Below are 17,816 nucleotides of genomic sequence, written 5' to 3'. Positions count from 1 at the left end.
CACCATCCCTAGCCGGTGCCTCCCTCGTCTATCATTCGCCCACACGTTCCACCGTGAACCGCTACACCTCTATTGCCGCAGCAAGATCCCTCCACCATATAGGAAAGGCCAAGATAATGAAGGAGGAGTCTGCCGTAGGGCCGGTGCCAGCTATCTCCACCATCATCATTCCAACATATAGGAAATTTGTGTATGATTTTGTTCTTAGTGAATGGTAACAGATGTATGTTATCATGCCATGTGCAGGTGGACTGAAATAGTCAGTTTGACAGGGGAGCATTGTCTGTGAGCGGATGGAGTGTGGCTGCCTCAGTGAACTCAGCGCAATTCATTGGGGATGCTCAAACTGGTTAGCAGGATACCTTGTTCTGTTTTAATGTCAGCAAAGTACTGCCCATAGGCTGTCGCTGTGTACATTGTGAACTATTCCCTTCATTCCATAATGGAGTGTGTCCGTGCTTTTTGAGATCTAAATTTGATCATAATCCTGCAGGTAAAGTTTAATATGGGAGCAATTGAGCAAGGACGGGGGCTCTGTCCGCAAATAATTCAGGCTGGATTAACTGGTTCACGCAGCATCGACTGCAATAGTCGGGATATGCCTTTTTTTGCAGCAGAATTGACACTGTTTTCCCTGGGCATATGACTGACTAACTTGTAACGGCGATGAACTGTACCAAGGCCTAAACGCTCGATGCTGCAAATTCAGAGCGACCGTTTGGACATTGCAGTTAGTTGAGCCTGGAGGAGGCCGGAAGGGACGTCCATTTATGCTTTTCTTTCTGAAATCCTTCCGGATCATGGAAGTAGTACTATGCACGCTACCGTGTCTTACTCTTACACGAGCTCGAGAGTGAATATGCGTGCTCAGATCACATCATCCTTACACGCACGAACTGGTGCAGCTAGCACGAGCCAGTCTAGCCATCTTTGAAGATCTAGAGCACTGTAACTGATGACTAATCGGCTAGTTAGTTGTTGGGTCCCCAGTTGCTGAGGTACATCACAGTCCGGAGCTCCTCTTCCTGCTCCTGCCTCGCCGTTGCTCCACCGGCAGTGGTCGCCGCCTTGCCCTTGCCGCAGGCGCCGTTCCCGGCGGCCGAGGTGCCGGCGCGCTGCTGGAAGACACACGGGAGCGCCTGGTGGTTCCAGCGGCACAGCCCGGCGTGCCGCTCCGTGATCGCCTCCACCGTGCCCGCGCCCACGCTCATCGCCGCCGCCCAGGACGAGGCCGTCGCCTTCCCGCTGCCGCTCGCCATCTGACTAATTGCACGATTCCAGGAGTATAACCGTGCTCGAGTGAGTGCTTCGTTCGTGTGCTCAGCTGCCTGCCAAATGGCGGTGCTCCTCTTGGTAGTTTTATACGAGACGCCGATGTTGGCATGGGTTACAGTACGTGCCGGCCGTCGCTGCCTCGTACATACGGGCGCGCGCATGGTTTGTGGACTCGTGGGCGGAAACCGGGTGCCTCAGGTTACTGTCGGACGCACGCCGAGGTTGGGAAATGCGGCGTGCCGCTTGTGTCGCAAGTTGTGCGCTGCTGTCAGCCTCTCACTGTGCTAATGTCAGTGTGTTATCCCACTTGCTCCGAGTACATCAGATGAGGCTTCGTGGTGGCCCATGAAATGTCTCGCTTTTAGCACACAGCAAGATAAAGATCGCTCCCTCTTGCAAATCTGCCAACCTCCGGGCACGCAGCGTCCGGGCATCTTCTCCCCCCTCTTAGGATCAGCAAGTGATTACACTAAACAATCCTCCTTTCTGCAACGCGGTTTACTCGTGCTCACACGTAAGTAAACTACACCTTTTGGCCACATGCTCTTGGGGTGACGGTGACGGTGAGACCGGAGGTACGGGAGACGTGGACATGCAGGGAATACCGGAGGCTGGAGGCCATGGTTTCCATGATACCAGAGGCCGCCGGCGCTTGCCTCATGTCAGCGTTTGTTCATGCAAAAGTATCAGCTCTCATTCTGCAACTGGGTAGCCGGCTGCTCTCTGTCTCACTCTCACTCTCACTCTCACTCTCACTCTGTCATCACTCCGATCAGAAAACACATTTACTTTACTTATCAACATCATCAGTCTCATCACATTTAGTTTTACATATCTTCTTGTCGGCTCATGAGAGTGCAGATCGAAGAAATTCAGAGCACGTTCATCACGAACAATCTCAGTCGCGCAGCACGTCAATGCCGTGCGTGATCACCACAGCGATACAGAAGGGTGTAAACGCTGAGCCATGCGATGGGTGACATCTGAATTCACATATCCTTTCTCTGATCCTCACCTTCTTCTCCTCCAAGTCTCACCATCCTCTCCTGCTACCTCACCTACGCCTTCGGTGCGACGCTGGATCGGATCCACGGGTCAACTCCGTGCAACGGAAAGTACTCGCAATCCATTCAAAGCATACAGCGTCAAAATAACCAGTAGATGATATGTTGGAAGGAACACAACCTCAGAATCTTTAAGGCTCTAACGGCCTCCATTGCAGCGACCTTGAGGTGTTAAAATCGATAGCTTTTATGAAAGCTTTAACAATTTATGGACTAGTTGTGGCACTAGCGCTTTTATTTGCAAACCCTTCTGTTTAATTTTAAAAAAATAGTCCTTTCGATTTCGATAAGATATTTTTTCTTCTTTTTTTAGTAAATTGGTATTTTCTTCCGCAAGTCCAATTATATCAACGCTTCATTTAACTTACTCCTATTTATTACTCCTGGAATTAACTATTTATCGGGACAGATAATACCCCATTCCAGAAAGGCCTGAGGTGAGTATTATTAATTTAGAAGATATACTCTCTTCTAATTTCCCGTCCTTAGTTTAGGAAAGTGAATTTTTTTCCTTTTATTTTAGGAATTTTGCAAACAGAACATTTCAACAAAGGAAGCCTTTCACAGGTCAAACAAGACTTAACCTAAAAGAAATTACTAGATTGAATCTATTTGCATTAAAAAAATGGTGAGGGAAGTAAGGGATCGAAAAATTTGGTTCTTTGCCCGTCCTATCTATAAGAGGAGAGCATATGAAATATGTAACTCATTCTTTCTTTTTTTTAGCATGCTGGCCATCCGCTGGCATTAGGGCTTAATACCGATATTTTAGCAACAAAATTAATAAATCTAACTCAAATGGTTGGTGTTTTTTTTGGAAAGGGAGTGTGTGCGGGTTGTCTATTTCAGAAATAGATTGGATCTATCCGGCTGCACTTTATAGTATTTTTTAGTATTTCCGGATAAATAAGAAAAGGATGCACTATCTCGATGAATTACTTCTGAATAAATTCAGAAACCGTATGGAAGAACCATAGCATTACAAGGTCTGAGATCTTGGAGGGCGGCTGAGTGTATCGTTGAGATCGAATTCCTTCTCTGTTTTGTACAGGCAGCTGAAGCTGCTCTGTTTTCTGCACAACGGCTCGCTTTTCTGAGTGAGTTACTCTCACGGTGTAACTCTGAATTTCCTCCCTCTCTTGATATGTCTTTGGCCTCTCAAAAAATAGCCACAGAAGGCCATGGCTATAGGCTCATAGCCGAAATTTTCATCATCATCATCGTGGTGGTATATTTACAACCGATCAGGGAGCAGCCAGCCAAATCTCAGGCCATGGTTGCATGCTTACTAATACTTGCTGTAACGAACACTACACCCCTGAGGCCTGAGCTACTGGTACTTCTAATTTGGGCCCCAGCAGCTGAGGTACATCACCGTCCTCAGCCCCTCCTCGGCCTTCTCCGCTCGCCGCCTCTCCGCCACAGCTGCCGGAAGCTGCTTCGTGCCCTGCGAGACGCCGCCGCGGACGTTGGCCTTGGCTGCACGGTGGATGGACCTGAGGGCATAGTTCCAGCGGCAGAGCCCGGCCTGGTCCTTGAGCGCCTCCACCGCGCCGACGCTCATCGCCGCCATCCATGACGCCTTCGCCGGACCAGCCATCTCTCCTCCTCCTCCTTGTTCTTGCTGCGCTGCTGGAGAGTGGAGACTGACTTGCGATCCTTGTGTATGCTAAAAGAACAGAGCTGATTTTCTGAACTATCTCACTGAATTGATGCTCGTTTGTGTTGATGGGAGGAGGAGTGGGAGTGGGCCGGGGTTATATACGGGAGAGCCGGAGCAAAACAGGCGGCTGCAGGCGTTGGTTTTCCAGGAAACCAGGTGCTTTCAGATCCACCTTTGCTTGCTTGCGCCGCATCTGCCGCTGTCGACGTCGACGTCCCTGTGCAAATGGCTGCGCACCTCGTTTTCCGGCCGATATGACCAAGCCGGCAGAGATGAGATACGAGTAATGGGCGTGAAGCTTTACACGGAGTAAAAGTATGAATATTCATGAAAAAGGGAAACACTATAGTTCTTCATTTTATTTTTACTTTTTTTTTCCTCAGCGTGCAAATCCATATGTATTTCTCTATACAATTTTGTTTGATTAAGGAAATGAGATCAACAATTTTTTTAATAAATTGCTTCCTTTACTACGTGCAAATTTTGTTGACTTTTCAAAAAGAGGTCGGTGGTTTGATTTCTTTTTGGTGCATTACATGCACGTCAAACCTCTGCCTTGCTCTCATGTCATTTTCGAGGCACCTTGAAGTTCTTACAATCTACAAAAACTGTGATTGTCTGTTTCAAAGCTGACTTACAAAATCTTATTTATAAGTGCCATTGATTTTGTATTCTATGTAAAGACAGTAGTGGTATGTCTCATAAGTTGCATATAATTTGGTAATAATTGTTTCCCGGGTGACTTAGAAATGACAGTCTGCGTGAAAATGAGTTGAATGAGGCGTATGTTCTACTCAAGGTGATCTCGCAAAACATTAGTATTATAAGAAAAAGCTACCTATCTTTCACACATAAATGTAAGAAAGAAAATAATAGTAACTTAATTGCGGTTAAAATCATACATAGACATAGCCCGTATTTTGATATTTTTTTTTGCATGAACCGCAAGTGATGTCCTTAAATTTTTCACACCACACCAAATCAACCATTTCAATGGTTTTGACATGAGAATCAACACCTCACCTACAGCAATGCCACACAAGCAGACTGACATGGCATGTTGTATTAACTCATTCCATCAGCTTGTCCTTCTCTCCCTAGGATGGAGTTTCCCAAGGTCGATTGCGGAAATGGATTGAAGATGTCAAGGAGGTTCTTCTATGAGGTACGTTGCACCTGCTTGTGCGCTGGTGGTCACCAAATTTCGGATGTAGCAGTCACCATGCTAAAGCCAACCTTCTCACCCCGACTGCTCCATGGAGAACTCGATCAATGGATGTAAGCCCATAACCACTATACCGTTGTAACCAGGGTGGGCCCACCATAATTCATGGGTATTCTGTGTCAAAATTTATTTGTATTGTTCGCTCTTCTTTATATTCTTGCTCTTTCTCTTATATGTAGTGTGACTAATGCATCAAATATTAAATATGATGCAAGAATAGCGCAATTGGTTATTGCACATATTGATTACTTGTAGTGTATTTTTTATTCATTCACATTGTTTCTTAAGGTTGATATTTTTTTAAACTAAAGCGTGCACGAGCGCAAGGCTCACCCAACCGAGGAACATGTCTATATTCGGAAAATCAAAGAATAATTGTACATGTATAATGTATTGTGTATATCTTAGTGTGTTGCAAAAAAGAATTATACAAGCGAGAAATATGCTTCACCTAGTACTACTAAAATATGCTTGTCACCGTGCTGAAGTCAGTGTGTTAACCACTTGCTGGGAGTAGTGGCACTTGGTCTAATATGATTGGTGGTAGTACACCGACACCGATAAGCACACTCTCATTATGCAAATCTGCCAACATAGAGTTCATTTAGTCCACTCTAGGCACGCACGCAGCGCATCCCGGAGTCTTCTCCTCATCGTCTTGGGATGGGCAAGTGATTAGACTAACAATCCTCCTTTCTGCAACGCGGTTTAGTCAGACTCACGTAGGTATTTTTGGCCACATGCTCTTGAGGAGACTTGGACGGGCAAGGAAAACCAGAGGCCCGAGGCCATGGTCTACACCATACCGCCGGGCGCCGGCCGTCTGCTTCATGTCACCATACCGCCGGGCGGGCTGCTCTCTGTCTCGCTCACCCTGTCAGTCATCACTCCGATCAGAAAACGCGTTCAGTTTACTTATTAACGTCATCGCTCTCATCACATTTAGTTTTACGTAGGGAAAAGTATATTTTTCATCCCTCAACTTCTTCGAAAGTTTAAAAATAATCCCTGAACTCTAATACCAGCAAACCTTAGCCCCTAAACTTTTAAAACCGGATAAGTTTAGCCCCTCACGTTGCTTCAGGTGGTTTCCTGCCGGTATGGAGTGGTTTTTGACTAAAACTAGACTTCGCAAAAAAAAAAAATTTACTTCGCGCTGCTGCGTGCTTTGGCCTTGGCGGTAGTAGTGGCGCGGGCTCCTGCCACGTCAAGCTCGTCGGCACGAAGGTGCTATGAGCCTGCTGCGCGCACTATGGCGAGCTATGGAACCTCCACGAGGCCGCTCCAGTGCGTGTAGCCCGCAACGCCGAGTTCATGCCCTTGCAAGTTGCAACGCCAACGCCCAGCTCATAACCTGGACGAGTAGCAGCTCCTGAAGCACCGTGTGGGCAGCACAACGAGCCTGCTCATCTGCTCGCCTGGATTAGGAAACCGTTCGCGCTGTGCTGAGTGGACCGCCGTCGAACGCGATGTTCACTCCGCCGCCACCTCGGTCGCCGTCGTGCGTGTTGTGCCACCGCTGCCCCAGCGTCAGCGACACGCAGCCACCACCGCAGCCGTCGTGCGCGTCACCGAGCTCACCTTGGCGGTGTAGCAGGAGAAGTACGTCGCCGGCATACCCTGCGACCACACGCATGCTGCAGCAGCAGGAGGCGGACTGCGCGGCGGCCAGACTGGGCACGACAAGCGTGCAACTGTTCTCAGTCACCGGAGCTGCAGGTCCAGCATGCGTGTGTGGGCCGTGTGGGCGTGACGGTGCAGGACGTCGCAGGTAAGTGAGACAGACAAAGAGCAGAAATCAAAGTGAAAAACATGGATAGATGTGGTGGGCCCCACATTTGTTGGTTCGAGTCTAATCCCACGCCACGTCGACAAAAAACCACTTGGAGCAGCACGAGGACTAAACTTATCCGGTTTTAAAAGTTAAAGGACTAAGTTATGCTGATTTTAGAGTTGAGGGACCATCCCTATACTTTCGAAAGAGTTGAGGGACTAAAAATATACTTATGAGTGCAGAGCGAAGGAACTCAGAACACGTGAACGATCTCAGTCGCGCAGCAGATGGATGTCTCACCTGATCACCAGTTCACCATAGCGGTACACAAGGGTGTAAACGCTGAGGCACGCGATGAGTGAAATCTGAATTCCCATCTCCTTTCTCTGCTCCAAGTCTCGCCCTCCTCTCCTTCCTGCCACATCACTTACGCCGTCGCCATAACATGGATCGGATCCGCGGGTCGTTACAGTCAACTCCGAGCAACAGAAACCGATGCAAAACGTACAACGACGAAATAATCAGTAGAACAAATTGTTGGAAGGAACACAATGTCAGAATCTCTAAGGGCCTCCATTGCAGCCAACGACCTTGAGGTGTTCGAATCGATCAGACAAGATCTCAGATCTTGGAGGGCGGGCGGGGTGTATCGCCGAGATCGAACTCCTTTTCTGTTTTACATTATTCTTGTTAGAATATACGTGTTGTAATCTCAACCTCCTTCCCTCTCTTGTATTCATCTCAAACTCCTCTTGTATTATCTTGTACGCCAAGCCAAGGGCTGCGGCTACACATCAATATAAACACCAACACGGCTCCCTCGATGGAGTAGGAACGCTTGATATCTTTCATGGTATCAGAGCCACCTCTTCTCATACATCTAGCCACAACATCAAAACCCTAGAAATCACATATCATCGTCTCCATGGCTTCCTCCGCCGGCGTCTCCCTCAACCTCGGATCGCCGCCGTCTGAGAAGCTCGCAAGAGGCAATTTTATCCTCTGGAAGACGCAGGTCCTCCCAGCCCTGCGAGGCGCGCAGGTGACGGGGCTCCTGGACAACACCGACGCTGCTCCGCCCAAGATGGTGGAGGTCACGAAGGCAGACAAGACCACAGCCCTAGAGCCGAACCCCCTATGCGGACCCTGGATCGCCAAAGACCAGCATGTTCTATCATATCTTCTAAATTCCATGTCTCCAGAAATTCTTGCACAAGTTGTTGGGAAAGATTCCACCTTCGAGCTCTGGACGACGGTGACAAATCTCTTCGCCTCACAATCTCAGTCTCGGATTACTAATCTGAGAATCGCCATCACCAATACCAAGAAGGGCTCCATGTCAAGCTCGGCGTATATGGCAAAGATGAAAAGTCTTGGGATGAACTTGCTGCTGCCGGTCGTCCCGTATTTGATCCGGAGATGGTGGACTATATCCTGGCCGGTTTGGACCGCGACTATGACTCCGTGGTGGCGGCGATCGGCGCTGTCAAAAACACCATCACAGCCGACGATCTCTTTGCTCAGATCTCTGCCTTTGATCAAAGGATGGAGATGCTAGGCGATTCATCTTCGGGCGGGCTCCACTCATCCGCTAATGCAGTCTACAGAGGCCGTGGCCAGTCACGAGGCAGATCTCGCGGGCGCGGAGGAAGATCGCGTGGCCGTGGTGATCATGGTGACCGCGGTGACCGCCAGTCCTCTTTCTCCAATAGAGGCGGCGGATTCAGAGGCCGCCCTCGACAGCAACAACAACAGCAGGTCTATGATCAACAGCATGACTATCCAGAGTGCCAGATATGCTACAAACATCATCCAGGAGGTGCATGAGCTTGCTGGTGGCGTTATGAAGAAAACGACCATGAAGAAAAAGAGGCGCATGCAGTCTCCTATGGCGTGGATACTAACTGGTACGCCGACAGTGCAGCAACAAACCACATCACAAGTGAACTTGACAAGTTGATGATGCGGGAGAAGTACAATGGAGGCGACCAAATTCGCACGGCAAGCGGTTCTGGTATGGATATCACACACATTGGTAGTTCAATTGTTAAAAACCCCATGAAAAATTTACACTTGACCAATGTCTTGCATGTTCCTCAAACATCTAAAAATCTTGTTTCCGTTCATCAATTCACTCTTGATAACAATGTTCTCATTGAATTCTATCCTTTCTTTTTCTTGGTTAAGGATTTGAGAACAAGAAGAGTCATTCTTAGAGGACGGTGCGTGGGAGGCCTCTACCCACTCATATCATCATCATCATCTTCTTCTTCATGGTCCAATAAACAAGCAAACATTGTCACCAAGCTATCTACATCAAGGTGGCATAGTTGTTTGGGTCACCCATCTTCAATCATAGTTAGATATGTCCTTAGCAAAAATAAACTCTCTTATGAGCCTAGTGTTGAGTCAGTTTGTGATCCGTGTCAACAAGCAAAAAGTCATCAGTTACCTTACCCAATTTCTACTAGTGTGTCTACTGCCCCTTTACAACTTATCTTTTCAGATGTATGGGGGCCAGCTCCTACTTCAGTTGGTAGATTTTCCTATTATGTAAGTTTTATTGATGACTATAGTAAATTTACTTGGATTTACCTACTGAAGAAACGATCTGATGTATTTCAAGTTTTCCTCAATTTCCAAAATCTTGTTGAACGCAAACTGAACTCTAAAATCATTGCTATGCAAAGTGACTGGGGTGGTGAGTATGAAAAATTAAATTCTTTCTTTCAAAAGCTTGGCATATCACATCATGTCTCTTGTCCTCATGCTCACCAATAAAACGGATCTGCTGAAAGAAAGCACCGTCACATAGTTGATATGGGACTTGCATTGCTAGCAAATGCTTCCATGCCACTTAAATTCTGGGATGAAGCATTCTTAACTGCCACATATGTTATCAACTTGCTTTCAAGTAAAGTTATCAAATTTGAAACACCTATTACACAACTTCTTGGTGTCACACCTAACTACACATCTCTTCGTATCTTTGGTTGTGCCTGTTGGCCCAATCTTAGGCCCTACAACACACGCAAACTCGCTTTCCGCTCAAAACGGTGTGTCTTTTTAGGCTATAGCCCCATGCATAAAGGGGTCAAGTGCCTTGATGTTCCTACTGGCCGGATCTATATATCACGAGATGTTGTATTTGATGAGTCCGTGTTTCCCTTTGCCTCTCTTCATCCTAATGCCGGTGCACCTCTCCGCAAGGAAATTCTTCTTCTTCCTTCACATCTTCGGTCTTTTGATCATGGGGGCGACAATTGTACTAACCAATGTGATGATATTCCTGCTGGTACTGGTCTCTCTCTTATGCCTGTGCAGGTCCCTGGAGAAAACGGTGCTCAAAATGACCAAGATTTCGAAAATATGGCTGATTTTGACCCAATATTGCATGCTGAGGAAGAAGACGCACCTGGCACAGATGACGAGGGAGATCCGGCGGCGCCTGCCACCCTTGCACGCGCGCAGTCCTCGGATCGAGCGAGCGCATCCGCCTCGGATCGCGCCCCTGACGGCTCCAGTTCCAGATCCAGGGAGGGCCACTCCCGCGCGGCCGCGTCAGCTTCAGGTGGGGCCAGCGGCGGGGCCGAATCCCCCTTACACCGTGCACCAGCGCCAGGCGGGTCCAGCAGCGGGGACAGATTCCCTTCGCACCGAGCGCGTGTCCAGTCGCGGTCGGGTGGCGGATCTTCTGCGCCGGGTCGGATGGGCGACGCCCATGTGCCTGTGAGAGGGGCAGCCACACCAGTTGGCACAGGATCTCCTGCACACATGATGACAAATCAGCCCACTGCATCAGCAGATTCTCCTGGATCTCCTGTGGCGAGTATACCAGTGGTACAGCCAGAGGTTTCTTCGCGTGTTATGACCCGACTACAAAAAGGTATACGAAATCCTAAAATTTGAAAAGATGGAACTATACCATATGGAATGTTGTGTATTTCAGGAGAACCAACATCATTAAACAGTGCACTTGATGATCCTAAATGGAAGAAGGCAATGGATGAGGAATATTCTGCACTCATGAGGAATAAAACTTGGCACCTTATACCAAATCGGAGAGATAAAAATATCATTGACTGCAAATGGGTGTATAGAATTAAAAAGAAAGCAGATGGCTCCATTGACAGATATAAGGCACGTCTAGTTGCAAAGGGCTTTAAGCAACGTTATGGCATTGACTATGAGGACACCTTTAGTCCCGTTGTGAAAGCTGCAACTATCAGACTTGTGTTGGCTATTGCTGTATCCAGAGGATGGAGTCTAAGGCAGCTAATGTACAGAACGCGTTTCTGCATGGTGTTCTGGAAGAGGAAGTGTTTATGAGGCAACCACCTGGTTATGAGAGTAAGAAATTGCCACATTATGTCTGCAAGCTTGATAAAGCACTCTATGGTTTAAAACAAGCACCCAGAGCATGGTATTCCAGATTGAGCTCACAGTTGAAATATATTGGCTTCATTGCCTCCAAGGCTGACACATCCTTGTTTATTTATAACAAGGCATGACTAGTCATTTTTGTGCTTATATATGTTGATGATATCATAGTTGCAAGTTCTTCACAAAATGCTACTAATTCTCTTTTGCATGATCTGAGTTCAGAATTTGCCTTGAAGGACCTAGGAGATTTGCATTTCTTCCTAGGTATTGAAGTCAAGAAAACTCAAGATGGTATTGTGTTAAATCAGGAGAAATATATCATTGAGCTTCTGTCTCGCATGGGGATGAAAAATTGTAAGCCAATGCCTACACCTTTATCCTCCTCAGAAAATCTCTCAGCATATGAGGGTGAGCCACTTCAAGAGGAGGAGAGTACAAGGTATAGGAGTACTGTGGGAGCACTACAATATTTAACTCTTACACGTCCAGATATCTCATTTGCTGTCAACAAGGTTTGTCAATATCTGCATGCACCTACTTCTGCAGATTGGTCAGCTGTCAAGAGGATTGTAAGATATGTGAAACATACTATGGGAATAGGACTTCATTTCAAACGGTCTAATTCCTCTCTCGTGAGTGCATTCTCTGATGCTGACTGGACAGGATGTAGTGATGACAGGAGATCAACTGGAGGTTTTGCAGTGTTTTTTGGATCTAACCTTATCTCCTGGAGTGCTAGAAAGCAAGCTACTGTATCACGGTCAAGTACAGGAACTGAATACAAGTCTTTGGCAAATGCAACTGCTGAAGTCATTTGGGTTGAATCACTTCTTGAAGAATTGGGGATCAAGAAGAATTGTATCTCATGTTTGTGGCGTGATAATTTGGGAGCAACATATCTGTCTACAAATCCAGTATTTCATGCCAGGACAAAGCACATAGAAATTAATTTTCACTTTGTGCGAGAAAGAGTTGCAGCAAAGAAACTTGAGATTCGGTTTATTCCTTTCAAGGATCAAGTGGCCGATGGTTTTACAAAAGCTTTGCCAGCAAGACCATTTGAAGAATTCAAGAATAATCTTAACTTAGGTTAGTTGAGATTAAGGGAGGGTGTTAGAATATACGTGTTGTAATCTCAACCTCCTTCCCTCTCTTGTATTCATCTCAAACTCCTCTTGTATTATCTTGTACGCCAAGCCAAGAGCTGCGGCTACACATCAATATAAACACCAACGCGGTTCCCTCGATGGAGTAGGAACGCTTGATATCTTTCTGGCACCTGAAGCTGCTCTGTTTTCTGTACGCGGCTCGCTTTGCTGAGTTACTCTCCCGGTGTTGTGTGTAACTCTGAACTTTCTCCCTCTCTTGCATGCCCGGAAGCTCCACCTTCTGTGAGCCATGTCGACTCCAGTAACAGAGCATATCCATGTTCCCCATCAAAATAACCAGAGAAGAATTTGGTTGCAAGGGGCGCATATGCATGTTCCCCATCAAAGTAATCAGAGAAGAAATTGGTTGGAAGGGACGCGACGCCATAATCTCTAATGGCCTCCGCCGCAGCGATATGGAGATGTCCGATTTGATTTGACCACAGGAGATGTGAGATCTTGGAGGGCAGCCCGATGTTCCATCCGGTGTTCAGAGTCGGGCTATTCTGTTCTGAACAAGTAGCTGAAGCTGCTCTGAGCTACTCCTCTGCCTGTGTAACTCTGAACTTTCTTGCTCTCCTGATAAGGATTGATCTTTGGCCTTTCAGAAAATAGTCACAGAAGCACATGGACAAGGAGGATGGTGTAAACTCATAGCAGAAATTTTCATCATCATCATCGAGCTGTATTTACAATCGATCATAAGGGTATTGTCACATAAGCACAAGCTACAACGAACGCAACACCCCTAAGCTACTAGTGATCCTAATTTGGGCCCCAGCAGCTGAGGTACATGACCGTCCTCAGCTCCTCTTCGGCCTTCTCCGCTTGCCGCCTCTCCACCACGGAGGCCGGAAGCTGCTTCGTGCCTTGCGAGACGCTGGCGCGGACGTTGGCCTTGGCTGCCCGGTGGATGGACTTGAGGGCATAGTTCCAGCGGCAGAGGCCAGCCTGGTCCTTGAGCGCCTCCACGGCGCCCACGCTCATGGCCACCATCCACGACGCCTTCGCCGGACCAGCCATCTCTTTCTCCTTCTTCTTGGTCTTGATGCCTTGCTGGAGACTGGAGACTGGCTTGTGATTGCTGTGTATGGTAGCAGTGGAATTTTCTTGAACTGTGTCACTGAACTGAAGCTGTTTCTGTTGATGGGTGGAACCGTGGAAGAGTGGGAGTGAGACGCGGTTATATACACGGGAGGGCCGGAGCAAAACAGACGGGCAGCGGGCGCTGGTTTTCTAGGATACCGAGTGCTTTCGGACCCACCTTTGCTTCCCACACCTCTCGCTGTCGACGCACGGCCGGTGCAGGTGGTTGCCACCTCGCCCCATCTTGTGTTTCTCTGCGGCAGAGCAGCTGGTTTTGTCTACTGGGACCGGACAACCCGGCAGATATGAGATAATAGTTCATTTTCGTTTTAGACCGGGCGCCTCAAACCCTCGTCGTACGCCCGACGGTCCGGTCAATGACCGGTAAACAAATCAATCTATACAGACACCTCAAACCGGCTTTAAATGCCTGGACCCACCGGTACCCTTCATATGTAGTTTAAATATTGAGCGAGTATGGGACGTCCGGACGTGTTTGTCACATCGGATCAGGCCCACGCTTCCCATCTCCTTTCTATGCTCCAAGTCTCACCCTCCTCTCTTGCCATCTCAGGCCAACTCCACCGCGCGACCCCATTTTGTCCGGCCTCGTTCGTTTGGGGTAAAAGAGACAAACAAGGCGGCCCAGTGCGCGACGGTCCGAACCCATCTGGTCCATTTTGTGTCCGGGCCGACCCATTTCGAACGCAAACATGCGCCGGGTTTGGGTCGCGGCGGACAACGAATGGACGCTTCGTACGTCCGCGTCGGGGCCGCGTGGCAGGGGCCACCTACCTCCGACCCGCCAACATCAATGCGCACGGGCGGGATGGCCCCACCTGTCATCCGCCCAGCGAACGGTCGCCGTCCTTCTTTAAATGGGAAGCCGTGGACCGGTCGTCGTCCACACTTCCCACTACGGCCCCTCTCTGCCCCCTCGAAACCCGACACTCTTGAAACCCTAGCCGCTCCCCGTCCTCAACCTCGCCGGTCGGCCGTAGCCATGGGGCTTTGGAACTACGGCCGCAAGGGGAAGCACGACCGCGAGGCTGGCTCCTCCTCGGGACGCCGCCGCGGCTCCGTCAAGAAGGAGGAGGCCGCATCACCGTCGCGCTCCTCCAGTCGAGCCCTCGTACCTGCCCCCTTCACCATCGTCCTTAGGACCGCCGGTGAGCGCGACCGGCGGTACCTGGCCGTGGACGTGTGCTGGCGGTACTGGGAGACAAGGACGCCGGTCCCGTGGAGCGACGTGCACCTTCCCAACAACTGGCACCTCTCTACGGACCGGGTCCCCATCCCGCCGGTGCCGACGAGCGGCCGTGCGCGGCGCGATGAGATCGAGCGCCGCCGCCTCCTCCTGGATGATCTCTACTACGACGAGAGGTACACTCCCAACTCCGTGTTGTGGGACACGTGGCTCCAGGACGAGCACGACGTGCGGCGCGCGCCCGACTTCGCCAACACGGTGTCGGGGCCGCGGCGGCCACGTCAGGAGGTGCGCTATCGTACGCGGGTGCGCGGCCTCACGCCCACGCCGCCGCCTTCCCCGTCTTCGTCACCACCTCCACCTCCTCGCATGGCAGCGGAGGAGGAGGCCCGTCTCATGATGCGTGTCATGGAGGACTCCATGCGCACGCACGACGAGTGTCAATAGGAGGGCCTCGAGGAGATGACGGCACTCTCCGCGGCCGGCGACGTCGCCATCCCCGAGCTGGAGATGGTGCCGAAGGAGGAGGTGAGGGAGGAGCCGCCTTTCACCCAGGCCTGGTGGGTCAGGGGTGGAGCTGGTCGTGCGCGGCGGAGCAGATGACGGCCACCGTGGGGGGCGTGAACTGGTTCCCCACGCCGCCGCGGTCACCAGAGAGGGACGCCTCGCCTCGGGAGGAGGTGGTGCAGGCACCGACCACCTTCCAGCCCGCCGCCCCGTGCACCACGGACCGCCGGCCCACCTCTGGACGCCGCCGGAGTAAGTCGACCTCGTCAGCGACGACGACGACACCGGCGGCCATTGAAGACGGCAACAGCCACGATATCGACGGGCGCGATAGGAGCGCGCGGGTGGCTTTTTTATTTTGTTTTATGTAAATTATGGAATTTGGCCATTTAAGCGAACTGTAAAACTAGGCCGTTTTGTGGACGCAAACCTTAAATTATGTTTTAAGTTTTTTAAATGTGTTTTATCTACTTTTTTAAGCATTTTATTTAAGTTTTTCTGTTTTTTTGTCACATCCATCCTGGATATGATTTGGGGTGCAGCCGCGCGTTGGACGTATCCACGACCCAACGAACAGAGGCGAACATGGACGAACCAATTGCCGTCCCAAAGGGACAAAATCCGGCTAAACCGGACGTCCATTTGGGGTCGCTGGTGGAGTTGCCCGCACATACGCATTCGGTGTAACATGGATCGGGTCCGCGGGTCTTTTACAGAACTCCAAGCAACAGAAACCAATGAAAAGCATACAACGTCCAAATAATCAGAAGTAAAATTGTTGGAAGGAACAAAACGTCAGACTCTCTAACGGCCTCCGTTGCAGCGACCTTGAGGTGTTCAAATTGATTTGAAAAGGTCTGAGATCGAACTCCTTTTCGGTTTTCACTGTTCTACCTTTGTTCAGAGTTTGGCTGTTTTGTACAGGCAGCTGAAGCTCCTCTGTTTTCTATTGAACACCTCGCTCTGCTGACTTGATCTCCCTGTGTGAACTTTCTCCCCCTCTTGATACAGCATGGCCTTTGGCCTTTCAAAAAAGCCACTGAAGCACATGGATGGACAAGTAGGGTGATAGAAATTATGAACTCATAGCCAAAATTTTCATCATCATCATCGTCCTGGTATCTTTACAAACCGATCAGGGGTCAACCAGAGCCAAGTCTCAGCCCATGGATGCTTAGTAATACTAAGTTGCTTGCTGCAACAAACACAACACTCCTAGCTACTACCACTCCTAATTTAGGCCCCAGCAGCTAAGGTACATGACAGTCCTCAGCCCCTCCTCGGCCTCCTCCGCTGGGCGCCTCTCGGCCACGGCGGACACTGAGGCAGGCAGCTGCTTGTTACCCTGCGAGACGCCGCTGCGGACGTTGGCCTTGGCTGCCCGGTGGATGGACCTGAGCGTGTAGTTCCAGCGGCAGAGCCCGGCCTGGTCCTTGAGCGCCTCCACAGTGCCCACGCTCATCGCCACCATCCACGATGCCTTGGCTGGAGCTGCCATGGTCTATGCTTCTTGCTGCGTTGCTTACAGCTACGGTACCGAAGGAACTGATGCTTGCTTGTGTTGATGGGGGAAGAGTGGGAGTGGGACGGGGTTATATACGTCGAGAGCCGGAGCAAAACAGGCGGCCGCGGGCTCTGGTTTTCCAGCATACCGGGTGCTTTCACGAGAGCTCGTTCTCCCAGCAGATCTTGCTTTCCTCCGTGGTTTTGTCCATTACGATCGGACAAGGCAGAGATAAGATAAGATTGGAGTGACGCTTCCTCGAGGACATGGTTTCCACCATACCAGGGGCCGGCCGTGTGCTCTTCGTGACTTCGTGTCAGCGTTTGATACGCTCATACGCATACGCGGCGCACCTGCACACCGCGAGGAGACACCTGAGTCTGATCAGAAAAGGCTTCTTATCAGTATGGCTTAATGACTGCATATCACTCTGATCTGATCAGAAAACCTACAGATGGTCAGGATTAATTGACTCTGTAATGTGCACAATCCTCCTTTGTCCTCTGCTTACTCATTCTCAGACGTAGGTTAACTAGGATTTTTGTCAGCATGCTCTTGGGCTGACCACGAGAGCGGATGTATTGGCGAAAGCAAGAAACATGAAGTTGTTTTTATGCTTATTTGAACAACTATCCGGCCTTAAAATTAACTTTCATAAGAGCGAATTGTTTTGCTTTGGAAGAGCAAAGGAGGACCAGGACACGTATAAACAATTGTTCGGATGTGAATTGGGTTCCTTACCGTTTACGTACTTAGGTATACCCATTCATCATCGTAAGCTGACTAACAATGAGTGGAAATGCATCAAGGATCGCTTTGAAAAGAAACTGAGCTGTTGGAAAGGAAAGCTCATGTCATACGGAGGACGATTGATTCTGATTAATTCGGTCCTTACCAGTATGCCTATGTTTCTCTTATCCTTTTTTCAGGTTCCGGTGGGAGTCAGGAAAAGGTTAGATTTTTACCGATCTCGGTTCTTT

At 49.4% G+C, this 17,816-nt stretch overlaps 4 protein-coding genes across 4 annotated transcripts; all 4 read right to left on the bottom strand.

The window, feature by feature from the left end:
• Nucleotides 1–731: 731 nt before the first annotated feature.
• LOC119352269 lies at nt 732–1,319 on the bottom strand. Its single transcript, XM_037618960.1, has one exon. The coding sequence runs from the start codon at nt 1,257–1,259 to the stop codon at nt 972–974; it is 288 nt and encodes a 95-aa protein (XP_037474857.1). The 5' UTR covers nt 1,260–1,319; the 3' UTR covers nt 732–971.
• Nucleotides 1,320–3,497: 2,178 nt separating this feature from the next.
• Nucleotides 3,498–4,064, bottom strand: LOC119352268. The gene has a single exon (XM_037618959.1). The coding sequence runs from the start codon at nt 3,937–3,939 to the stop codon at nt 3,682–3,684; it is 258 nt and encodes an 85-aa protein (XP_037474856.1). The 5' UTR covers nt 3,940–4,064; the 3' UTR covers nt 3,498–3,681.
• A 9,109-nt stretch (nt 4,065–13,173) lies between these two features.
• LOC119352267 lies at nt 13,174–13,675 on the bottom strand. Its single transcript, XM_037618958.1, has one exon. It carries the CDS (start codon nt 13,553–13,555, stop codon nt 13,298–13,300), a length of 258 nt encoding a protein of 85 aa, XP_037474855.1. The 5' UTR covers nt 13,556–13,675; the 3' UTR covers nt 13,174–13,297.
• A 2,723-nt stretch (nt 13,676–16,398) lies between these two features.
• Nucleotides 16,399–16,902, bottom strand: LOC119352266. The gene has a single exon (XM_037618957.1). It carries the CDS (start codon nt 16,828–16,830, stop codon nt 16,564–16,566), a length of 267 nt encoding a protein of 88 aa, XP_037474854.1. The 5' UTR covers nt 16,831–16,902; the 3' UTR covers nt 16,399–16,563.
• Nucleotides 16,903–17,816: the final 914 nt, after the last annotated feature.

The sequence above is a fragment of the Triticum dicoccoides genome, chromosome 2A (genome assembly GCF_002162155.2).
Source record: "Triticum dicoccoides isolate Atlit2015 ecotype Zavitan chromosome 2A, WEW_v2.0, whole genome shotgun sequence".
In the NCBI taxonomy this organism is placed as follows: Eukaryota; Viridiplantae; Streptophyta; class Magnoliopsida; order Poales; family Poaceae; genus Triticum; species Triticum dicoccoides.
Note: the sequence above shows the minus strand (reverse complement) of the source record. Positions and strands in the feature narration are given on the sequence as shown.

What these genes read in the sequence shown, in the direction of transcription:
- LOC119352269 (XM_037618960.1), bottom strand. Translation starts at nt 1,259, where the DNA reads ATGGCGAGCGGCAGCGGGAAGGCGACGGCCTCGTCCTGGGCGGCGGCG.
- LOC119352268 (XM_037618959.1), bottom strand. Translation starts at nt 3,939, where the DNA reads ATGGCTGGTCCGGCGAAGGCGTCATGGATGGCGGCGATGAGCGTCGGC.
- LOC119352267 (XM_037618958.1), bottom strand. Translation starts at nt 13,555, where the DNA reads ATGGCTGGTCCGGCGAAGGCGTCGTGGATGGTGGCCATGAGCGTGGGC.
- LOC119352266 (XM_037618957.1), bottom strand. Translation starts at nt 16,830, where the DNA reads ATGGCAGCTCCAGCCAAGGCATCGTGGATGGTGGCGATGAGCGTGGGC.